Here is a 23,319-nt window from a genome sequence, read left to right on the forward strand (position 1 = left end):
TTCGAATTTCCTATTTTTCGCACTTGTATCGTAATGTACTAAAATGTTTATGTTCCATTTATTACTCTCCGAACTTATCGTATGATAAGGTCATTAACCTTTAAACCTGACAGAAAGTCAAAAAGACGGTGGGGTGCATTAAAAACGAAAAATTATAATGAAACCATTACGTTACGACCACATGGTTTCGGATATTGCAAACGGCTACTAAACTATAGTCTCAATAGTCTGGCAAACTAATTAGTCGGTAGGAAAAGGTGGCAAATTTAAAAAAAAAATAGGCGGGAAGTTCGTTTGTTATAAAAGAATTGCATTTCTACTGATTATAAAACTTTTTAACAAAAAATAAAACCGATTCAAGAATTACCAAAAGCGACATACATGTACCTATAACATTTGAAGAGTTCTCCAAGATCCCATCATCAGACCCCGACTTGGTGCCAACGGGACCATCCCGGGGTTATACCCGTTCGATAAAAAAAAATTTAAAATCTGTTCACGATTCTCGGAGATATCGAGTAACATACATACAAAAAAAATCTCCTTTTTTGAAGTCGGTTAATAAAATAATGTTATGAGTACCTGCTTACTACGTCGAGATACACTTCAAAACATCGAATGACTGTTAAATATCAGCTACAGCTCTTATTGTACCTATTTCCTTTTTCTTTTTCTCTCTCTCTTTATTATAGATTTTTTCCCAGTTGGATCCTAAAGGGGCCCGGAATCCGTTTTGACATCTTTATATAAAGCTTTACCGCTCAACCCGCGTAGCCAACGTGCATATTTTTCACGCTCCGTGGCGAACGAAACTCTCCGTAGCGTAGCGTAGTCATCTCTCTCTATCACTCTTCCGTATTAGTGCGATTGTGACCGTTGCGTTTCGTTCGCCACGGAGCGTGAACTATAGGCACGTTGTCTACGCGGGCGGTAGGTACTCTTACGTAGGTAAAGATAAACATTTGGCCCGTTTTGACTAATTTATGTTGTCCTGTTTAGCTTATTATCAATTAATTTAACGTTATCCCGATTTGAATTATAATAAATTTAATTAAGTGCATGACAACTTAGCCATCTGTAAAATTTGAGCATAAAGTGAAGTTCAATAGAAAGTGCAAATAGTGAAAACAAACCAATTTACCTTCATGACTTCGTAATCTCGCACTTTTTAAGGACAACATGACTTAATCAATAGTCTATATATATAAATATTTTATTCATATTTTTTTTACTCAAACGTTTATTTCAAAGGTAAGTCCATTGGGGTTACACGGGGGTTACCATCATTATTACCAAGTACTTAAATTAGAGTTAGTATTATTTAAAACTAAAAAATAACAAAATTAACTTAGCCTATGATCCGTTACATAAGGAACTGGCGCATGTAGACAAAGCCAGTGTCTGATTAGGGGGGTTTCGTTTCTGAAACAATGCTCAAGATTCTATTGGGATTCTATTGGTTATATGGCAAATGCTAACAAATGCTGTCACATTAGTTTACATTATTTGCATTTTCTATTGAACTACACTTACAATTTTTCCTTCGTATTAAATAACTACTGCAATCAAAGACTTTTAATTTCATGGACATTTTAAAAGCGGCCATTTTGTCTATTATGTATAAGGCAAATACAGGGCCACCTAATAAAATAAAATAAATTACAAACACATAAATTATAAAAATCGGACAAGTGCGAGTCGGACTCGCCCACCGAGGGTTCCGTACTTTTTAGTATTTGTTGTTATAGCGGCAACAGAAATACATCATCTATGAAAATGTCAACTATCACGGTTCATGAGCTACAGCCTGATGACAGACGGACGGACGGACAGCGGAGTCTTAGTAATAGGGTCCCGTTTTACCCTTTGGGTACGGAACCCTAAAAAATATAATGATTACAATAGAAATTAATTAAAAAGATGTATTAGTTCAACTCACCAGATCGCAAAGCTTCCGCGGCCTTCAGCGTGATGCCTGTTGAGGCCTACCCACTAGAACCTAATGAGACGGATTGAAGTTTTATACTACACTATGATTGGCTGATGCTATACTAAAACGATATTCTATCCACAACAATTTATTACTCGATCTCTTTATTATAAGAACAAATAACTTGTATCTTTGATAAATCTTTGAATTATAATATTAAGTTCATATTTATACCCCAGTCTTTTAATGATTATATTTACAACATTTCATAAATCGATATGTTTCTTTTTTTCACTTTTTCTGGCTTTCGTAGCCGGTGCCAGAGTCTAGTTAACCGAAAGTGCATTGAAAAAAATTGTACCTCTAAATCTCATACAAGTTTTTCTTCTGTAAATTTAACTGGTTTGTTTAGTACTTCAATTGTATTGTCGGCTTTGACCACGCAGTTTGCTTTGGCAACTGAATCATTATTGTTAACGTTGTCTCTCTTGCCTTCTTCCTTTTCTTTATTTTCCGACTTAACATCATTGTTGTTGTCTTGATTAGCCTCTGGTAGATTTAAATCAGATTTCTTATTAGCTACTTTGACGACAAGTTTAACATTAGCTGGTTTCTTTTTCTGCGAATTCTGTGGATAATGGTGCAGAATTGCAGTCGTATCAAAGGTAATTTTGTCATATTTTACAATCTCAGTCGACCTCTTTGGCTTTTGTGAGCTAGGACCGGGGCCTAAGTCTACTTCTATATCGCTATTCGGGGTTTTCTTTTTTTTATTCCTAACTTCGTTCTCTAATGTGACGCAGTCTATAATTTCTTTAGTATCTTCAAGTAAATCTAGAGCTACATCTTTACTTTTTCTAATATTTTCCATGTAACTATTATAGAGGTTCATATCGGTGGTGTTGTTCTGTTTTAGCGGGAGCGAGTCGGGGTGTTTTTTCTGTTCGGTTCTATCATCAGCCGTGTATCACAATTGCTTGTGGTTATGCTGTGAGCGATGGTCGTGCTTTGCCGCGGCCTCCTCGCGCGCGGCGTGTGTTAGCTATGTTTGAGACTGAACCATTGAAACGCTTGTCGTCTCGGTCACAATCGTAGGCACTGGGAAGTCATCGCTCGTCGAATCGTAAATAGGAAATTCGCAGCACATTATACACTTCAGAAACTTTGGCACTTCCACATATATGGCTGGAGGTATCGGTATCAGAGGTGACGTGGACGCTTTATAATATAAGTAATCTGGATTATCACGGTATTTTTCGTCCGCCGATCGTTCTAGCAACGGTATACCAGATAAGAATAATATGATAGCCGTAGTGAATAATGGCGATAATATAGCTATCCATTCGATACCTTCGATAACATTTAGCGATATAATGAATATACCCCACCAGAGTACTACCTCGCCAAAGTAATTGGGATGTCTGGAAAGACCCCACAAACCGTCATTGCACCACTTGCCTTGGTTCACTGGGTCTTGCCTAAAAGCAAATTTTTGTAGGTCTGCGTATGTTTCTATTAACAAACCAATTATAAACACTCCCGCGCCGGCGGAGTCTAGCGTGGTCATAGTTTTAGGTGACTTAGGGAAGGAGTGATGAGGCGAGTTAATAATGATGACGGGTAGACTCACAATGAAAACCCAGAAGGCTTGGAAGCTGTAGAAGACTGCAAATCTTAATGTGTTGCTCTTACGATCTTCAAATTGCTTGTCACGGCCGATGTGGTAGATCCTGTATATGAGGTACCCAGATAAACGCACTCCCCAGAGGCACACAAATGTTGTCACCATCAGCTGTCTACTATCGTAGTTTTTGAGGTGATTTCCACCTTGTCCGAGGAAGAATGTGAGCAAGGCAATTATGATGAAGTTAGCGCCGCCAGTGAAGTCCGTCACTTTATCGCTCTGGAATAGCGACGCTATCGTGAAGAACAGAATTTGCATGGCAACTGTCATCATCGCACTGATAGCGAAGTTGTTTCTATCTATGAGCGGTTCCATCTTATTTAATTATTTGACACTAAATGTTTGACAATTTGGCCTCAAAGAATACTGGCTGCATCGATTCCCCCATGACTATGTCGCATTGCCGCATTTCGGTGTTCACTTGTTTATCTGTTTAAAATTTAATGGCACTGCGGAGTGAGAGTTAACCTAGCGATCGACATGAGTAGGAACACATATTACTCCGAAACATAATAGTTAAATATGATATAATTTGTTTTCTTCAGATTTGTATGATTTATTGTTGGGAGTGTGCGTTCCAGCGGGTGTTCTCGCGCGAGGGATTGCACTACTGAAATAGACCTGACGTTTGCAACACGCACGCGCGTCGAGGCCAGTCGCGCATGCGCGAATATACCTTTCTCCCAAAAAGCCCGTAAACTTAGTAAAATTCCTCGTGGGTTTTCCAAAAACACAGTTTATAATCTAATTAATATACAGTTCATTGAAAAATAAACTTCAGAAAGGAATTTTTGGAGTGTTTTCTAAGTTTTTCATGCGCATTATTGTTGATGTGACCTGTCTTTTGTTAGTGGGTCAAAATGACGTAAACAAAAATATTAGGTCACTGACACCTGTCCCGTCCGGTGGGAGGTGGAGGTAATATTCTTTTAATAAGCTCGGCATGGAGGTATTTTAGTTCAATGACTAGTGTCTTACAAGAGCGGTTCCGATATATGTATACTAAATCCAGGTTTTCTTATAATTATATTCAAGCACTTGAACAGATTTTACCGGAGTACAGTCGCCATCTGATAGATAGTGACGGCCAAACCAAGTATACCTATCGTATCACATCTTTGCTGCCATATAAATAAGGGTGTGTCTCGATATATTTGTCCACTTTGGCCGTTACCCTCTATTTCACCGCGACTGTAGAACCGAGACATTAATAATTGGTATAGTCGAATATATTGGGTATTGTTTTAGCCTTTTTCTAAAATATCTATTGTTCTTCAACAACAACTATATCTATTGTTCACTGTATTACTCCGATACACCAATATACGGAAAATTTATGTTTTTTTTTTATAAAATTAATGATTTACAATCACGTACGTGACAGATACGAGTAAGGTACTCGTACGCTAAACTATAATCATTTTAGCAGAAACTTGGTCACTTGATAGCAAATAATATACACAAATCCAAACGTTTATCTTCGCAATATAGTTTAAAATCGTCTATGCTGAAACTCAATGTTTATTTCTTATCGTTGGATTATAATATGTATCGCAAGCGATGTAGACTTATATAGATAAACAACTAATAAATGCGGTCATGTTCACAGACAGTCTTTGTTAGAAATATCAAAGGTGCTGCCCGCGACTTTGTTTATGTTGAAGGCTGTCAAAACTCGAAACATCCGAATATTCAAACATACATTTACATTTATAGTATTAGTAGGGAGTCATGAAAATACATTATCATTTTATTGTATTATACCTATAAGGCTAACATGTCATGTCTGCCTGCTTGTCATCTGTATTCCTAGGTATAAAGTTAAAGATTGACGGTGCTATTAATTAGCAGCGTCGAGCACTAGGACATTTACTCACTACGAATTGAAATAAATCTTATAGCGTAGTACTGCAAGCTTATAGATAGGCAGTGTAGTTTAAAAAACTTGCTGTTACAAAACAAAAGGGTTCACTCGACTATATACGACTAGGCCGCCGGCTAGCCTAATGACTAGACTCTTTGATCTCTGCGATATGACAGTAGTGTCTTGAGTGTAGACACGAGCTATTTCGCCCCACACGGCCCAATTGGTTTGGAATTCTTGTTTAGGCTTCTAAAAATAGTTTTGTAAAATGTATAAGTAATATTAAGTACTTCGAAGACTTCTAACAATACTTCGCCCTTTACGGTTACGATACGGACTTTACACTGCTAGAAAAAACTATAGATTAGGGTGTATAATAAATAACATACTTTTGATTTATGGCAGCTCCTGATTCATTTCATACTAATCAAATCATACATGCCTACAAATAGTATCTTATTTGTCCTTATATAGTTCTACTTAACGGTAAATTGTTGTTCTAATACCTACTTAATATTCGAGCTCGAGGTTCAGCGACTTGCAAAATTTCATGGACACTTTATGTTATGAATGAATTCATTGATAAAGAATCCGTGCAAATTTTACAGCTGGGTGTACCTACCTATTTATTACAAATATATTATACAATTAGCGAATAAACAAGGATAATGTTGCTCATCGTACAAACATATTACAGACAAAACTGAAGAAATTTAGGAGAACTGAAAGTACCTAGCATATCATAATGGAAAAAGTTGCTTTATAAACGATATTTAAACTCACGTGGTGTTCAAGCCAGGATCAACGCCGTTCGCGTTGATATACATGGTAGCCATGTCAGCTACGAGCAGGCGGAACTGGTCGCTGACATGCTCGAACTCGGCGAGGGTCAGGCCGCCCAGCAACACCGTCAGAGTGTGCCGGGGCTCGGGGAGCAGGGGCTCCGGCTCTGGCTCGGGTTCTGGCTCCTCGGCCGGAGGAGCTGGGGAAAACGTTATTTTTGAAGAATATATGTTATAAATCAGAGTGTTTTTTTTAATATACGTGAGTATAATATTGGGCATATCAAAAAATATTAAATTGAAATGCGTAGGGTCGGCTGTTTATCAATTAGCCACTAGTAAACAAATAGCCAAGCGAATATCTAGCGAACGCGACGTTGCAGCTCGGAGGTGTCGATCATTTAACCAATACCTGCTGTACAAAATTTAGCCAAGTATTTAGTAATATAGATTTGATTTTTACAAATGTCTGATTGTTGCAAATAAACTGATGTTATCACAATGACTATTGCATAGTAATACGACTTAGGATATGTGAGAAACGTCAAATATTTACGGTTGATTTGATATGTGATGGTACAAAATGTTGATTGCATGTCGGGCCATGCTCAGTGTAGTGTTCCGTAGTGGCCATTCTATCAGAATAGGCTAAACGGGGGCTATTGGTAAGTAATATTATGTACATTACAAGCATAAAGGAGTACCTTTGCAGCGCTTGGTACGTTTTACTAAGGAGAAAGGACTTTTTGCAATTACTCAAAAACAGCTGGACCGATCATGTTCGCTATAGTTTTTATTGAAAGTGTTTATTAAGCTTTAATATTAAGATTTTTAGTAAGTATTTTTAAAAATATGTATGGGAGGAACTTTTTTTTTGTACTCTTTATTTTATAGTCCTGTTGCCATGCATGCAGTTTTCTAGAAATCACGGAGCAAGGCCGCGGACGGACGGACAGACAGACATGGCGAAACTGTAAGGGTTCCTAGTTGACTACGTAACCCTAAAAATATTGTTGTTATTTTATTTTAGTATTATTTATCTTAATGAATAAAAACTGTGTTTTTTTAAATTTCGGGGGCTAATTATTTCTAAATAATTAAAATAATTGTTCATCATACTTGCTCGTAAAAGATGTTATTGTATACATGCCAGCATACTGAGTTGGAATGAGCTATATCATACCCACAGGCATAATAGTTTTTTTTTATTTCATTGCGCCCATGGACATTATTAAATGTTCACGTATGTATGGGTGCCAGGTGCTAGTAATTGACTCCCGGATTTTATATAATTTAATGTATTTTATATATTTTATAACAATTTTTATTGTAATATCTATAATATAATTTATAGTGTGTGTACCTAATATTTTGTGTACGTTGTGGACCATTGTTGTTTGTAAATGAGTTTTACTTTTAACATTCCGATTTTTATAATTTTTTTTTGCATGTTTAAAATATTTTTAATAATAGCCGTTTAAAATATTTTTACTCAATTTTCAATCAATGGCTCAATGCTGGATAGGACTGTGCCTTCGATGCCTAATCAAAAATGATAATATGGAGGAGGAATGTTTAAAAGGTCACCGTATTTCAGAATATTTCGCTTAAAATTTAGTTCTTTCTCACAAATGTGATGCAAAACATTGCAACAATGGCACGAGAGTTATGAACTTGGGTAAATTAAGTCCTCGCCTACGGCTTCGGGCTTAAAATTAACTCTTGTTCGTAAATTCTTACAATTTAATCAACTTGGTTAATTTTAAAGACCCTCCTCTGGTTAATACTGCCCTACAGGATGGACAGGACACTGTAAGGATTAGCCAAATTTCATTTTTTTTAAAGCACAATCATTTAAAAAATATACCTAAAGAGGATTATAATTTTATCAATGCAAATTTCTAGTCAGGTAATCTCGATTAATGTAAGTAGTAAATGATTATCATTGAATAATTCTGAGGTATGGTCATCCAAAGAAAGGTTAACTGATGAACAGTTCACCCTAACCATACAGATATTTTGAACTAGGATACATATATTTTTGTCACAACCTTATGTTGATAAGATTAATCCACCAGACATATCTGCCAGACAGATCTGACCGTACATTCCTAGCTAATGATACTACCTGCTTTGGCTTTATACGTGAAAAAATCTTGTTTGTTACCTTCAGTTTTTAAATATCGGTTAGGACGTGATTTAATGTACTTAATGTAAATCATCATCGGTTAGTTATTTTGTTAGTTATTACTCGTACCTAGCTGATACGCCTACCACTTACCACGTATTTATTATTAGGTATGTGCCAGGAGGTTAATAGTTATTTGCTAATATTGATTTGCATCTTAGTACTTTGTCACTCTTGTGGATAAAATGCAACTTCTTCATCAGTTTTTGTCTGAGTATTTTCTTATTTACAATTATGCATAAAAATTCCCCGATAAACTACCCTACTTCAGAAAATTAATAGTCACGATATTAGTATAAACTATTACTTCTTATATACCGAAACATATAAATAACACCTACTTACCGATTACTTTAAGAGTAAGGCTGAATCCTCGCATCCAACTCATCCCCATTTTAGAATCGAAGCGGATGAAAATTCTGTCCACGTCCATGAAGCGAAAGGCGCGTGGCTCGTTCAGGTGGTACGAGAAAATGATGCCTTCAGCACCGCTGTCGTCCATTTGACCTGACAAAAATAAAATTGTACCCTTCACCTAGGAAATATTACGGATTTAAATAAAAAATATGACTTTGTGTGCTTCCTTACATTTGGCTACATTTATTAAATCCCAAGTCTATAGGTATATATAGGTCAATGTCCCCTGAATGTGATCCTTAGGCTAAAAAGAAGAGACGACGAAATTACTAACCTGGTTTGACCATGACGTAGTCCCCCAGGGCACTATTCACAGCCAAGTCTGTCACATTCAATTCGATGCCCTGTCCCTTGCCAGTTACAATCCAATCCACAACTCTGTTGGTGGGGTATCCTGCGGGATAATTTTCTGATGTGATAACCTTAGTTTCGCCATATTCTAAAGAGATTTCATTGACAACATGGTCATCTGAAAGAGCTTCTACGTCGAATACGTCGCTGTGTTGGATCTCAAAATTTTTCATCAATTGTACAAGCTGATCGTCTGATAGTTCATCGACATTGACAGATTTAATTAGTTTTTCGTCATTTTTGTCATCAGAAAGTAAAGCATCATTGATATATGGGACTTCTTCCAAAACTAATTCAACGGATTTTTTTTGTTCATTCACATATTTAAACTGTTTATTATTATCATTTTCGCTGTCTTCAGCCTCTATTTTAGCAAGAGTATCATCTTCCTTGGCTTCGCTGTGTTGAGCAAATATATCAGATAAGTTGCTGTCAAAAACGTTTTCATAGTCGGACTTATCGTCTAGGGTTTCATCAGAATTTACAGCGTAATCAACATCGGCGAGTTTAAGTTTCTCATCTTCCTGGTTGTCACTTTTGGAAAGCTCATCTAAGGTTTTAAATAACTTGTCCAAGTCTTTATTTAAGTCTTCATAAACTTTATTAACAGTATCATCATCTTCTGTCTTTACGCTAGAATTATCATCATTGACTTCTTCTTTACTGGGAATATCAATTTGATTTACATTGCTAATTACTTCTTCTTTACCAAAAGTGTCTTGTGAATTGTTTGGCATTTCATCCCAATCTTCTTTTTCATTATCAGCAACGAAGTCATTTTTCTTTTTTTTTGTTTCATCGTCAGCAAAATCATTTGGTCTTAGGCTTTCCTCCAAAATAGCGTTGGTTTCTTTGACTATTTCATTCAACTCTTTGCTATTTTCTTTTGGTATTTCATCATCGACAGCAAAATCATTAGGTTTTTCTTCTTCTTGTTTTATAATAGCCTGTGCTTCTTCCATGATTCGGTTTATTTCTTCAATTGATTCAGGAGGTGGAAGAGGAACGATGTTATCATTTTTAGAAAATTTCGGTTCTGGGATTTGAAAATCTTCATTTTCCGAAACATTTGCTTCTAAATCATCACCGACATATAAAGCATAGTCATCATAGTCATTTTCACTTTCTGAATGACTAACATCATTATTATCAATATCACGAATTGGCTCAACCCTCTCTTCAGAATCATTTTCACTTTCTAAATGACTATTAAAATCCTGATTATTTCCATCATCATTATCATGAATTGGCTCAGCTTTGTCTTCATAGTCATTTTCATTTTCTAAATGACTTTTTACATTTTGATCATTTCTATCATCGGTATCACGAATCGGCTCAGCGTCATCGTTAAGTTCCTTGCTTTGCTCAGACCTATTATCTTCAAACTGATAGTCATTGATTTTACCTTCATCTTCCGCTTCAACTTCGTATTTTTTTATGTCTTCTTGCACTTTTTTATCGATTTCATCTTGCTCTCTTTCGATAGCGACACTAGCATCAAAGTCGCTATCTTCTGCAGAGCCTTTTTGTTCATTATTGTAGATACCAAGTTGTGCGAGTCTTGTTCTGAACCACTCGTCATCATACTCTTTCCAGTCATCATCCCAATCACCAACCGACTCGTCGCTCTGGGCTGCAAAAAAAATATAACTTTAATAATAATAATAATAATAAGGCTTGGGCCCTGCCCCGTTGCTGGCGGCACCCTAGGTTAGGTTATTTTATAATATGTATTTTGTATTTTACCTTTATAACCATATTATAAACAAGCCTACGATGAAATATAAATAAAGAGAATAATAATAATATATGAGATATGTCAGGACATACAAATAATAATAAGTGAATCGGAATATTTACTAGATTTATTGTTTCAGACACTATTCCCACATACAAAAAATTTCACATCGGCCTAAATGAAGTTATATATACCGTACTAACCTCGCAGTTGCAATAAAGTCTGTTTGTTAACGGAATGGTAACAAAATTGGCCAAGAACATGTCGGGCCATGCCCAGTATAGTGTTTCGTAGTTACCATTCTGTCAGAATAGGCTAAACGGGGGCTATTATTAAGTATCATGTTAATGCTTGTGCATAAGAGGGTACCTTCGCAGCGTTTTGAACGTCTCTTTACTAATAAGAGAAGACAATTTTTTCAATAGCTCAGAATCATGTTCGCTATAGTTTTTATTGGAAGTATTTATTAAGCTTTTATATTAGGAAATATTTCATCTTTTTTGGGCCCATAGTTCAAAAATTTGAGGGGGGGGGGGACACATATTTTCTTTATCCATCATGCCAAATTGCAGCTTTCAAGCCCTAACGAACAGAGAAAAACCGTAAACAGACGGACGGCGAACATGGCGAAACTATAAGGGTTCCTAGTAGACTACGGAACCCTAAAAATGGCGACTAAACCACAGTTCAGTTAAAGGTCGTCGAAAGTCGAATATGTACAAGTATTCATGACACAGTTATTATCAAATCAAGTGGTTAACCTAATTGCGACCTATGCACTGCGCAGTGACACTCAGGGTCAGCTGGCTGACTCACTGTTATCATTACGTACTGTGCATGCTTCTCTCAAGCACAATAAAGTATGCGAAACGTAAGAATTGATATTTGACAGGTCGTCCACGGTAATAGGACTCAGTATGTATATATAAAGGATGACACACTCTTCACCGGTCCGGGCCCGGGCCAGGGCGGGCGTCCGACACTTCACGTGGTCACCGATCACCTGCTATAGAAAAATAAGTGTCGGAAGCCTCGTCCCGGGCCCGACCGTTCTAGTGTGAGCTGCGTGAGTCATCCTTAATACGAAAGGGGGCGACAGCCCCGAAACCGTCTTTCCACACAAAAGTAGTCCCGATTTTCCTCTCTGGATATTAACATTATTGAAAATATTTATACACAATTTGATGTGTTTTAATCATAGCTATGCAAAAACGTTTGATTTTTTTCGATTTTTTTTTAATATTATAAGAGCATTTAAAAGTTTATAACTTTATATGGAACTTGTTTTTCGCTCCTAAAATTTAATAACAATTAAAAAAAAACTAAAAAATCAAACCGTCACATCACATCACGATCAAACAAAGCTATGACTAAAATACACAAAATTTTGTAAAAATATTTTCATAATGTCATGATTCAGGGAGGAAAATGAGGACTACGTTTGTATGGAGAATCGATCGTCCCCTTTCCTCTTAAGGGTCAATTAATTACTGTGAAATATCAATTCTTATGTTGCGCCTACTATATCTGAAAAAGTTCCTTTTGATGTCGACCGATACTTTTGATTTAAAACAACATTGTAGTTAAATCTATCGGTTGCAAAGAAGTGTGCCAAGCTTCATGAATTAAATGTGCTTTTTGTAATGCGCACTTTATTTATTGTCTCTAAAAGTATTTCTTGACGATTAATTCAACTTTGTTGTTAGGTCTATTAAGAGGAATGTAAAGCCGGGAAATTAGAAGGAAGCAAAATATATGGCCGTCGCGCAAATATACCTACTTCTGTTTAATTTTTTTCCATTTTTAAGGTTTTGGTTGGAATCTGGTTTAGCAAATATACCTAGTCTTTACCGGTTTAGAGTATTTTTTTATAGCATTTATCCTTGATAAAAACGTGCTAAAATTCAAATTTATCACGTTTAATCCGGCGAAAACTTAATGTCTCGGTATTAATAAAAAAAACTAGTAGGTTTTGCGTGTTACACATTTTTTATTTGTTTTTTAAACTTTATCTTGATGTTGCTACAATTAACATTTCCAATAACGTTAAGTTTTTTTTATTAAATTTTCATGTGCCTAAAATGATCACAGCCGCAGATTTTTGTTTGCAGTGAAAACTATCGCATACCTAATTTTAGTTATATCGTTTCCGTGTTTAACACATGAAAAACATGCAATAATTAATTCACCTACATATTAAAATATTTAAAATGTTGTCTCTTAAACGAAAGCAAAATTTATTACACACTTAAAAACATATCACATACACAATTTTAACACACACAAGAAAATTATTCAAAAATAAAATTACGAATTAACATAAAAAACACACCAAAGTCCCCTAGTCCACGAATATTTGTCGTCATAGTAATGTGAATGTGGGCTTATCTCCGTGTTTGAATTTGAACAACAAAATCCGCTAAAAGTCCAGGTTCTATTTTTTACTTTAGTATAAAATGCAAAAGCGATTTCACTTCAAATTTACATGATTGAATCGTGAGAAACATTACGAACAAAGTAAAACGTAGCTTTTCACAACAGAGCACCATCACCGTTATGCTTTGGTTTAATGAACGTTAGAATGATATATTAGAAATAATTAACTCTCAAAACGTCAACACCATACCCATCGTCACCGGGAAAAATAACGAGCGGTGATGATTTCATGTGTATGGTGAATTGGTGATGAGATGACGTTCTTAAAAACTTTTCTGGTTATTTTGCTATATTTCATTATGAAATTAAGCTGCATATTTGAAAAACATTATCTATGTCTTCTAACACTATATAATGTCTACTTTATAAATGTAGAAATAAATATAACTATTTCTTTAAAAGTAATAACATTTTGACTAAGTAGGTAAAATGTAGACCGCTTAGAACTTACAATATGTTTTTTCATAATCTAATATTCAATTCAAACTCACAGTCTGCAATTGCATTTTAGTCATGTTAATATTATTCGGTCCAGGTTTTAAAGCATATAAAACATATATATATTTAGACAAGTAAAATCTATTAGGTTGTAAGCGACCATAGGCTACGGTATTGGCTTACTATCGTGATGGCCTTTTTTTGGCTTTTTTCGATATATATAGAATTACAGCGATTAATTAACTATACCATCGGGTAGTCGTCGGGCCCAATACCTAATATTTTGTAACTTATGACATGCAGTAAAAGTAGGGATTTTGCAACTTATAAAACAGTACATTTAGCTATTTAACAAAATCTATAAGGTTTTAAATGATTAAAGCTATTTTTAAATTTAATTTATAAAACATCAAAAATTCTAAATAATTTAATAAATCAAATTATCAAAAAAAGTTAAATATAAAAATTAAGTTCATTTGAAAGCCAGTAATTTACTATAATGATTTAAATACCAAGATACGCAGTAGATAAAAGAAGATGCGGGATGCTGATAATATGAATAAAATATTGATAATATGACTTAACATTGAAAAAAAAAACCCAAAAAAAAAGTAATTGCATATTTAAAAATGTAAATTAATTAAAATTATACAATAAAAAGACTTGTTACATATTTATTTATATAAATATATTATAATAATAAAAAAATCTGAAAATAATTTATGTAGCTAGTCTTATATTATTTGTAATATGTATTAAGCTCGAGATCCTTATAATTTTTTTATATATATATATATATATATTTAATATATAGGTATATTAATATAATTGATTAATTAGTTCATAACTCCTCATTACCGAAAGCGATAAATTCAAATGTTATCCGCAACCACAATAGATTGAATAAATACCTTATATATATACTTAATATACAGCAACCTTAGCAACTTTAGCTAGCTTGTTCGTGTTAAATTACACATTAAAAAAAATGTATGGTGAAATCCACCCACTCGTGTATGTAACATTTCAAATCCTTCAACATTCATATTTACAACTGGGTTATCCTGTAACTAAATATTGTGTCATAATAATCGCAATAACAATTATAACATTGATTATTAACTGACGTCAAACCTTCTATAGATTATCTGAGAGCGGATAGCTACTATTAATTTCTTGAGGCCTCTTTTATAATCTAAAAGGGCTCATGTGCGGCGGCGCCTTCTGGTGGATAGGTCTAGATTCAATTTAGAAGGTTTAGGTGGACCGAGGAACGCACTTGGTTCATGACGTCAATAGATAACCGATGCAAATCTACATCAACACCCGGCTAGGAATAGACCATCGTCAAGTACTACATTATTTATTGACTGTTATTTATTCAAACCTATATTGAACTTGAAACGAACGAAATCCCTATAGTTACAATTTTTTGTAATCCCTAATATAAAACACATATCTACTAGAGACAATCACAAATACCAAAGGTACATTTTATTAACATAAATAATTGGCGAAGTGAGTATGAAATCAATTCCGCGATCGGCGTACCTACATATTTGTAATCAAACAAAATTTGATATAGGTTTATTTAGCAACTCCAGAGCAAAAATAATAGGTAGGTACAATAAATCACATAACATGTAAGGAGACCCCTTATTTTTTATGATACAGGAGGCAAACGAGCAGACGGATCACCTGATGGTGAGCGATTATTCATGTGTTGTGTTTTAATTACATATTATCAGAAATTTACAGTACTCATTGTTTTTTAACAAGAAATCGGCAATCGATACACAATGTTAACAATTTATCAGTTCATAAGTCAACTACAAGTAAATGGCCCAAATGGGGTATAACAATGAACAGTAACAACATCTGAATCTCCCTAAAATACCATTTGCAAAGCAAACCTAGCAAACCTAAATAGAAAATTAATTAATTCTGCCACAGCATTAAATACCGTATGCGAAATACGAAAACTCATTCATTTGTGCGATCAAATCTTCCTTCGTCACTTCATTTGTCAATGATGTAAACTTGAAATTTAGTAAAATATATGCAGATATAGTAGATAATGGAATAAAAAAGTCGCTCGGTTTTAAGTTTACATCAAAGATAATGTAGAAATAAATAATTGCTTTAATTTATTGCGTACTAGACACTATCGGTAAGAATGACTTTAATAATTATAGTAATAATCGATATTCATTGTGTCATTCAATACGGCCAAGCCGCATATCATATCTTGACTAAGGTGTAGAGTTTGTGAAGTTAGGTCTTGTAGAATTAGAAGCTTGGCTCTATGTACATGCGATCTGTACCCGTAGTGTAAATTTAATCGACATCATAACGTGACGAACGCGTTTGCGTTAAGTCTCATTTTTTATAGGATTTTGAGTTTCCAAAACGTCCTGCTTGGCGCGCTCTTTCTAAATCCAATACAAAATGAGACTAAACGCAAACGCGTACGTCACGTTTCGAAATCGAATTTATTTACACTAGGGGTACTGATAACTTTTTGACCGTACGAGTCTTATGGTTTCATTTTGGCAACATTTTACATGACAAGTTTTTGGTGAGATTTCACTTTTTTTTGTAAGTTGCTTATGACAATCTTTCAACCCCTAATATAAAGAGCGGGGGGGTGATTTACAAAAAATCCTGAAATATGTTTTTTATTATTTGTAAAGGAGTTTATATCCTACATTTTCAGACCTCTAGTATCGAAATTTAAGATTTTTTGTTGTTGTTTGTGTAAGTACTAAAACTAGCTTCTTCAGGAACTACCTTAAGAGTTTTGATAATCATCAGTGAATGAATGAGTCAGTGTCACTGGCGAATCGGGGTTTTTTAGATATAAATAAGATCTAAAGTACAAGAGCTATCTAATTGAAACTTTTTATGTTTAATTAGGTCCACTGTTGACATCATATCCCGAATTTCGAGAATTTTGTTTATCTGGGATGATCCAAACCCAAGTTATGAGAATTAAAAAAAACGAGGAAAGGTGGGTAGTGCTTACGCTTTGCTTGGCTCGTCTTGGCGGGGGCACTACCGTGCTCTCAGATTATTTCCTGAGCTGTGTCTATTGTTATCAGTTGACGCATTCATTTTGATTCTTATTTATTCCCCCCTCAATGACAGCATATTTATATATACTTAGGCCTAATTCTAGACATGATTAATTTTGCAACGAGCTTTTTTACAACGAATAGGTGAAATTGAATGTTTAAAAAATTAAATATACATTTGTTTTGCATTAGGAATTAAAACTCTGTAGGCAAGTCACGATACGAGCCATCAAACAAGAAAATTACCATTATTTAATTTTAATATTGTTTTTTCCGGTACTTAAGGTAATTTATCAAGTGAGTGGGACATTATCCTAAATTTCATGTACTTGTCCGCAAATTACAAACTTAACAGCGATCGATCTTACCTTACTCACTTGATGGAATGTACGTAACTTTACATACTAAGATGAAGCTGCCTGGTTCCGTAATAATCTATTTATACAAATATATTTCCTGCTTATTACCACTTGACTTGTCTACTTTTCTCTTATTTGTACATTTACAAACAACATAGTCTATAAGCTTTCTTTCGAATAGGGCCACGATTTAATATTTTTTAAAGGTAAAGTGTTTAATGGTAATGAAGGGTGTCATGCGTTGATTTCTTAGAAGTTCGTTCGTTTCGTGAAATAGTAGTGACCTTAATTGGCCCTGAGTGTCCTGGAACCGAATATAACAATAAGTATATTATATTAGTGAAACTCTTAACTATTCAGAAAACATGTTTAGTTAAACAACTGTAAAATAAAAAGCTTACTTTTATAATACTAACTAGAGGAACTAATTTAAGTACCGGGCACGTTTACTGAATTATATTTTAACAATGAGTCACAACTTGGTAATGTCGATATAAACAAAAGTTACATTTGTGCTTGTTGTAATCTATTCAAGGAAAAAGGACAATATTTATTTGCCCTGTGACAGTATTCGTTTTTGGCCCTTGTATGGAAGGTTGTCCCATAGAAAAACAAATTTTTCGCATCAACATTTGTTTTTCTTCTACTTTTTCCTAACCAGAACACGATACTGAATATGCCCTTGAACAGATCCCCATTATTTTTGTTACATTTTGTATGTAGGTGAAGTTTCAGCTCAATTGAATAGTGTAAAGTGGGTGTGATTTAGCTTTCAAGATTTGACCCGAACATACCTATAGGTACAGGATGATTTCTGGGTCGTGATCCAGAACCATTTTTTCTGAATCTATAAATGATTAACATTATCATACGGTAGTCTTTGATTGAAAGATAATTAGTTTGATATTTATTATTTTTCAAGTAAAATTAATCTTATACGAAGTAATCATGGTCACCCTATGACTTTTGACATACGCTGTATGGAAAGTGACAAGTTGTCACATTGAGTAGGGTGACCAAACTGTATGCTAACATGTTTTTTTCTACTTGTCTGATTTAATTTTTTGTCTTTTAATTATTTATATAAGAATTCAAGCCTTGGAGACCCTCTACATCTCTAAGGATAATTTAATATCTTTTTTTTATATTTTATCTCTGACACTTAGAGACTTATACATCTCTAAAGAATTTTAGTATTTGTTGGTTTTTTTTTGTGTAATTTCACATTTAGAGACAGTATACATCTCTAATAAAGTATTTATTATTTCATCGATTCCATATTTGTAATTGTTTTTTGTAATATTTATTGTTTGTAAAATGGACATGTAAAAGTGCCCCTGTGGCCTATTTGCTGAATAAATGTTTGATATTTGATACTTGTCATCTGAAAAATAATAATAATAATTGGTGATAATAAATAATGAGCAACATCATTAGACTTATCTTTGAATTCTGTGTGATGTCTTTTCATTTATTCACTTAAATACAATGAAAGTTTACAGTATGTCATCACACCAAAGCACTTACACGCCTAATTATTAATTATACATAAAGAGAAAATATGTCAGTGAGAGAAATAGTCAAATGCTCTTTTGCTTTGCTTTGAGTACTTATGGAAAAACCTATAAAACATATATAGAAAAAATATATAACTTACAAATAAGATTATTGAAGACACTTGTACCTCAGCATATCAAAAAGAAATACGAAACAGATTATGCACAACTTTTCAAATACTGTAATGTACTTCCGGTTCAAAATAAGTGTAAACTAGCCATACTAACTGAAGAATATCACTATGTTACTAAACTAAAAGTAAACAAAAGATGTACAAAACTAAGAAGTCTACAGAGACAAAACAAATATTGTAAACCCAAATATAATAACATATATGGCACTAGGCTGTATACATATATATTACCTAAAATATTAAACGATTTGCCAGAAGATGTTCGTGTAAAGTACTTAAATGGTAAACATATAAAAAAAGTAATTAAAATGCACTTATTGACATCAAACGACACAAGCTACTTATACTAAGAATCCTACAATGTTTTCTTTTTTTTAAATTTAGACATAAGACATTAATATATGTATTGTTCTCTGAACTCCCCATCGGCACACAAACCTCCTCAAGGTTTTGCCTACGATGGGTCTTGTATTAAATTATAGACTGTAAATTGTTTGTTTATTCAATAAATTAAAAAAAAAAAAAAAATATCAAATTACAATTGTTTATCGTTCACAAAAAATAGTCTTGTTCTCTTGCTCCACGACCCCGAAATCACCCTGTATATACATACATACATACATTTCAAGTAAAATCCAAGGCGGAACAACGTGTCAGAAGTAACTGCCACGCTTGAATATATGAACAAAGATAGACAAATACCTAAATATTTCTTTTTATTCAGCTATTGTTCATAATTGAGAGAATGATAGATATTTTTGAACTGTGTTCTTATCCGGTACTATTACTGCTTACTTAGACGCCGCGACCATTACATCAGAGGTGATATGACCACCCATTTCACAATAACAAGTGATTAATTTGTCGTTTTATAGTACCTACTGAAGCTATGATTAAGCCTAGGAGCCTAACTAAAATTGGTAATGTATTCAGAATTGACCAGAGTAAACTAAGGTTAACGGGTGTTTAAAATCTTTTTTTTTATATGAGAATATCTAAGGTGATTTTACTGGTCTTACTTACATGAACATACGTTAGTCCACTCTCATTTCTAATGTGGTTTTATTTGTAATAATTGACTAATATTCTAAATAGGTACCTAGTTAGATAATTTTGATGATTGCGCAAGGAGGGGAAGAAAATTAATTTTCACCACACCAACTGGTAAAAGCCCTTTTGATTGTTCAAAAACTAATGAGTAAGTTGTATTTTATCCACATGTGGGGCAAAGTAATCAGATGCAAATTTTGAGTTGTTTTCTTATGTTAGCTAGTAGAATTGACTTTTAAATGATGATTTGGATTTGATTTTTTTGGTATTTCATAGTAAGTAGTTTCCTCGTGTTGGTGTGGTGAAAAATGTTGTGTTTCACTCGGAAGCAAAGTTTGTTTAACCCTCGTGCATTGAAACCCTCGCAACGCTCAAGATTCCACTTCTCGAACCACTCGCTACGCTCGTGGTTCAATTTTGGAATCTTTCGCTTGCTCCGGTATCAATATTAGCACGAGCGGTTAAATAACAACTTTGCCCCCTTATAAAACAAATAACTATTAAATTAGCTTCAATTTTGACAGGGCTTGATTAAATTACACATTTGATCTTGTATATTTAACCGACTTCAAGATTTCAAAAGGAGGAGCTTATCAATTCGGTTGTATTTTTTTTAAAATGTTTGTTACTCCATAACTCGGTCATTTCTGAACCGATTTTGAAATTTATTTTTTTGTTTGAGTTTATATATATACAGATTGGTCCCGTTTTTGTCAAAACTCAGTTCTGATGATGGGATCCATGAGGAATCGAGGAAACTCTTCAAATGTCATTTTTACACGTTTATCTTTTTATATTGAATTCATCATTATTACACGTTTATATTTTTATATTGAATATTGAAAAACCGTTCTTAATAAGTTCTCTGAATGGAACGGAATAGCTGCTGAAACGCTTGTCAAAGAAAAGGAGTTTTTTCTTACTGCAAGTATGTTTTAAGTTTCCAAAGGCAACATTCGATGTTGTTTTTATACAATTTAAATATAGACCAATATAACACTAGCCTTATTGAGCTTACTGTATTGGACTTAGTCAATATGTGTAATAATGTCCTATAATATTTTTTTTACGATGCACAAATAATTGTAAATAGCGATACTGAGGTAATAATAGTACAAAGTTTCATATTTACAATTAATTACATGCTTAAAAAAAATTACTTATTGTTTTTCTTATTTTTTCGCAACTGTATTAAAAAAACGTCGTTCGATACATGTGCGGAAATGTCATTCTTCACTCGTTCCGAATCTTATATATTTCGGTACTCGTGAAGTAATAACATACTTTCCGCACTAGCATCGAAATGTACTATTACCTATTCTTCTTCAGCAAATCAATACATTTAATAAATAAAAAAATAGCAAAAAAATGTCTGTGAGTAAGTAGTAGGTAAATATTACTATATTTACAGCTATATTTTATTATTTTTAGCTTTATTTAGCTCTATTTACTCTATTTACTATATATATATATATATATATATATATATATATATATGCACCTTAAACTGCGTTTTCTTACCAACATTATATCGTCACAGCAAAACAATGTAGGGTAGGTACATAACATACCTGCACTACTCACTTACAAATATGTATACCTACCTTCTGACTTTGACCTACATTATTATTCAGATATTCTACCCGTTTAATTTTATATTTCCTTTATAGACAACAAGATAAATAAATATAAAGGAATAAATAAATATTAGGGGACATATCTTACATCAACCTAGCCACAAACTAAGCAAAACTTGTACGTATACTATGGGTATTAGACGACGATAAATCATACTTATTATAGAATATAGATATACATAGTTATATACATAGAAAACACCCAAACAAATGCCCTTTCCGGGATTCGAACCCAGGACTATCGGCTTCATAGGCAGGGTCACTACCCACTAGGCCAGACCTGTCATCAAGATCGATCCAATTACCTATGTAGTAACTGATATCTTTACTTGGAAAAATAATAAGTAAGTATACCTAACCTGAGATATAAATATAAGATGATTATTAAATGTATGTATTGTATGTATGACAGATCATTGGGAAAGAATGGACAAAAATGCTTGTCATCTGATTGTTTTGATTTTACAGGCCAGTGGGCCTTTTCGTGTGTGTTTGCTAATTATTAGGAATTGATTCGAGTAGAATTAAAATATTATTTATTCGTCAGCTGCAGAGAGCCCTACATCTCTTATGTTACTGCATACAAACTGCAATACAACTCTACGGGATTCATATTTTTACTGCAACTAAAAATAACTATCAGCTGGCATAAAAACTTGTAAAATATAATGTCAACAGCTTCACTTCGTGGTTTATGATCGACTTGTATGGCTGCGTCGTTTATGTTTGTCTATACATATTAAAGAAAAAGATGCAAAATGAATTAGGACAAACACGGCCCTATGTGTTGCCGGTATATATGTAGGTAATAAGGAAATGTTCGTTTCAGTTGACGCAAACCGACAAACACAGACGCATAAATAGGACTATATCTTTAAAGTGCTAAACAACAATTCCTTTGTCCTACTAGTATTAGTAATAATATCCGTATTACTAATTACGCGACATTCAGATTACCGAAATAAATAATTAGGCACCTACCTGAAGCCCCAACGACGAATGCACATAATAATAAAATCCAAATCTTCATATTAACACATCTGCCTCACAATAAATTCTATCAAGTATTCAATAACAGTTTGTATGAAACGTTTGCATGAAAGATTAGTAACGCGATCTTAATGCGCGCGCGCCGCCGGTCGGAAGTAGACTGTCGTGTTTGTATAGTATGGGCAGATGATAGGCTATCATTTGTGCGAATGTATGGTGTACACGCGAAGGGTATATTGGCTATTTTATAAGAAGATATAGAACCCAAGTACAGTGAAAATAATGGTATTAAGTGTCATTTACATGATTTCGGGACCATGGGGTACCGGACATGTGATAGGCTTGCGTAGGGCCGAAGCCAACACATGAACAGATAATTTACTATAAATGTGATGTGACACTAACCGGCAATTATCCCTGTATGCGCTCTGCTAGTGCACCCAAAGACAAGCCTCGGTTAGTGTACTCGTAGGACTATTCGAATAAAAGGAAGAAAAAGAACTGGGCTATTAGGTTAAGATGCTAATGGATTGGCAATCGGGACTATGGAAGAGACTATGGCACCTGCCCTGATCATATTTAAAAAAAACACGAAAAAAATGGACAGATGGGATTCTACAACTCACAATATGGGCCACCAAAAACGTGAGGAGGGACACGTGGACAACATTGCGTGAGCGGTTAAGGCAGT

The 23,319-nt window shown here is 34.1% G+C and overlaps 2 protein-coding genes across 3 annotated transcripts in view; both read right to left on the reverse strand.

Annotated features, from left to right (window-relative positions):
- Positions 1-22,788, reverse strand: part of LOC133516236 (uncharacterized) — a 36,348-nt gene extending 13,560 nt beyond the window's left edge. For both annotated transcript variants that reach the window (XM_061849052.1, XM_061849053.1), the window contains exons 1-4: positions 22,620-22,788; positions 9,140-10,849; positions 8,794-8,955; positions 6,262-6,460 (exon numbers count right to left, since the gene is read on the reverse strand). In XM_061849052.1, coding sequence (XP_061705036.1) covers positions 6,262-6,460; positions 8,794-8,955; positions 9,140-10,849; positions 22,620-22,668 — 2,120 coding nt within the window. In that variant the 5' untranslated portion in view covers positions 22,669-22,788. The remainder of the gene's footprint in view (positions 1-6,261; positions 6,461-8,793; positions 8,956-9,139; positions 10,850-22,619) is intronic.
- Positions 2,794-6,221, reverse strand: LOC133516237 (uncharacterized). Its single transcript, XM_061849055.1, has one exon. It carries the CDS (start codon positions 3,927-3,929, stop codon positions 2,973-2,975), a length of 957 nt encoding a protein of 318 aa, XP_061705039.1. The 5' UTR covers positions 3,930-6,221; the 3' UTR covers positions 2,794-2,972.
- Positions 22,789-23,319: the final 531 nt, after the last annotated feature.

This window comes from Cydia pomonella, chromosome 3 (assembly GCF_033807575.1).
Source record: "Cydia pomonella isolate Wapato2018A chromosome 3, ilCydPomo1, whole genome shotgun sequence".
NCBI classification, from domain to species: Eukaryota; Metazoa; Arthropoda; class Insecta; order Lepidoptera; family Tortricidae; genus Cydia; species Cydia pomonella.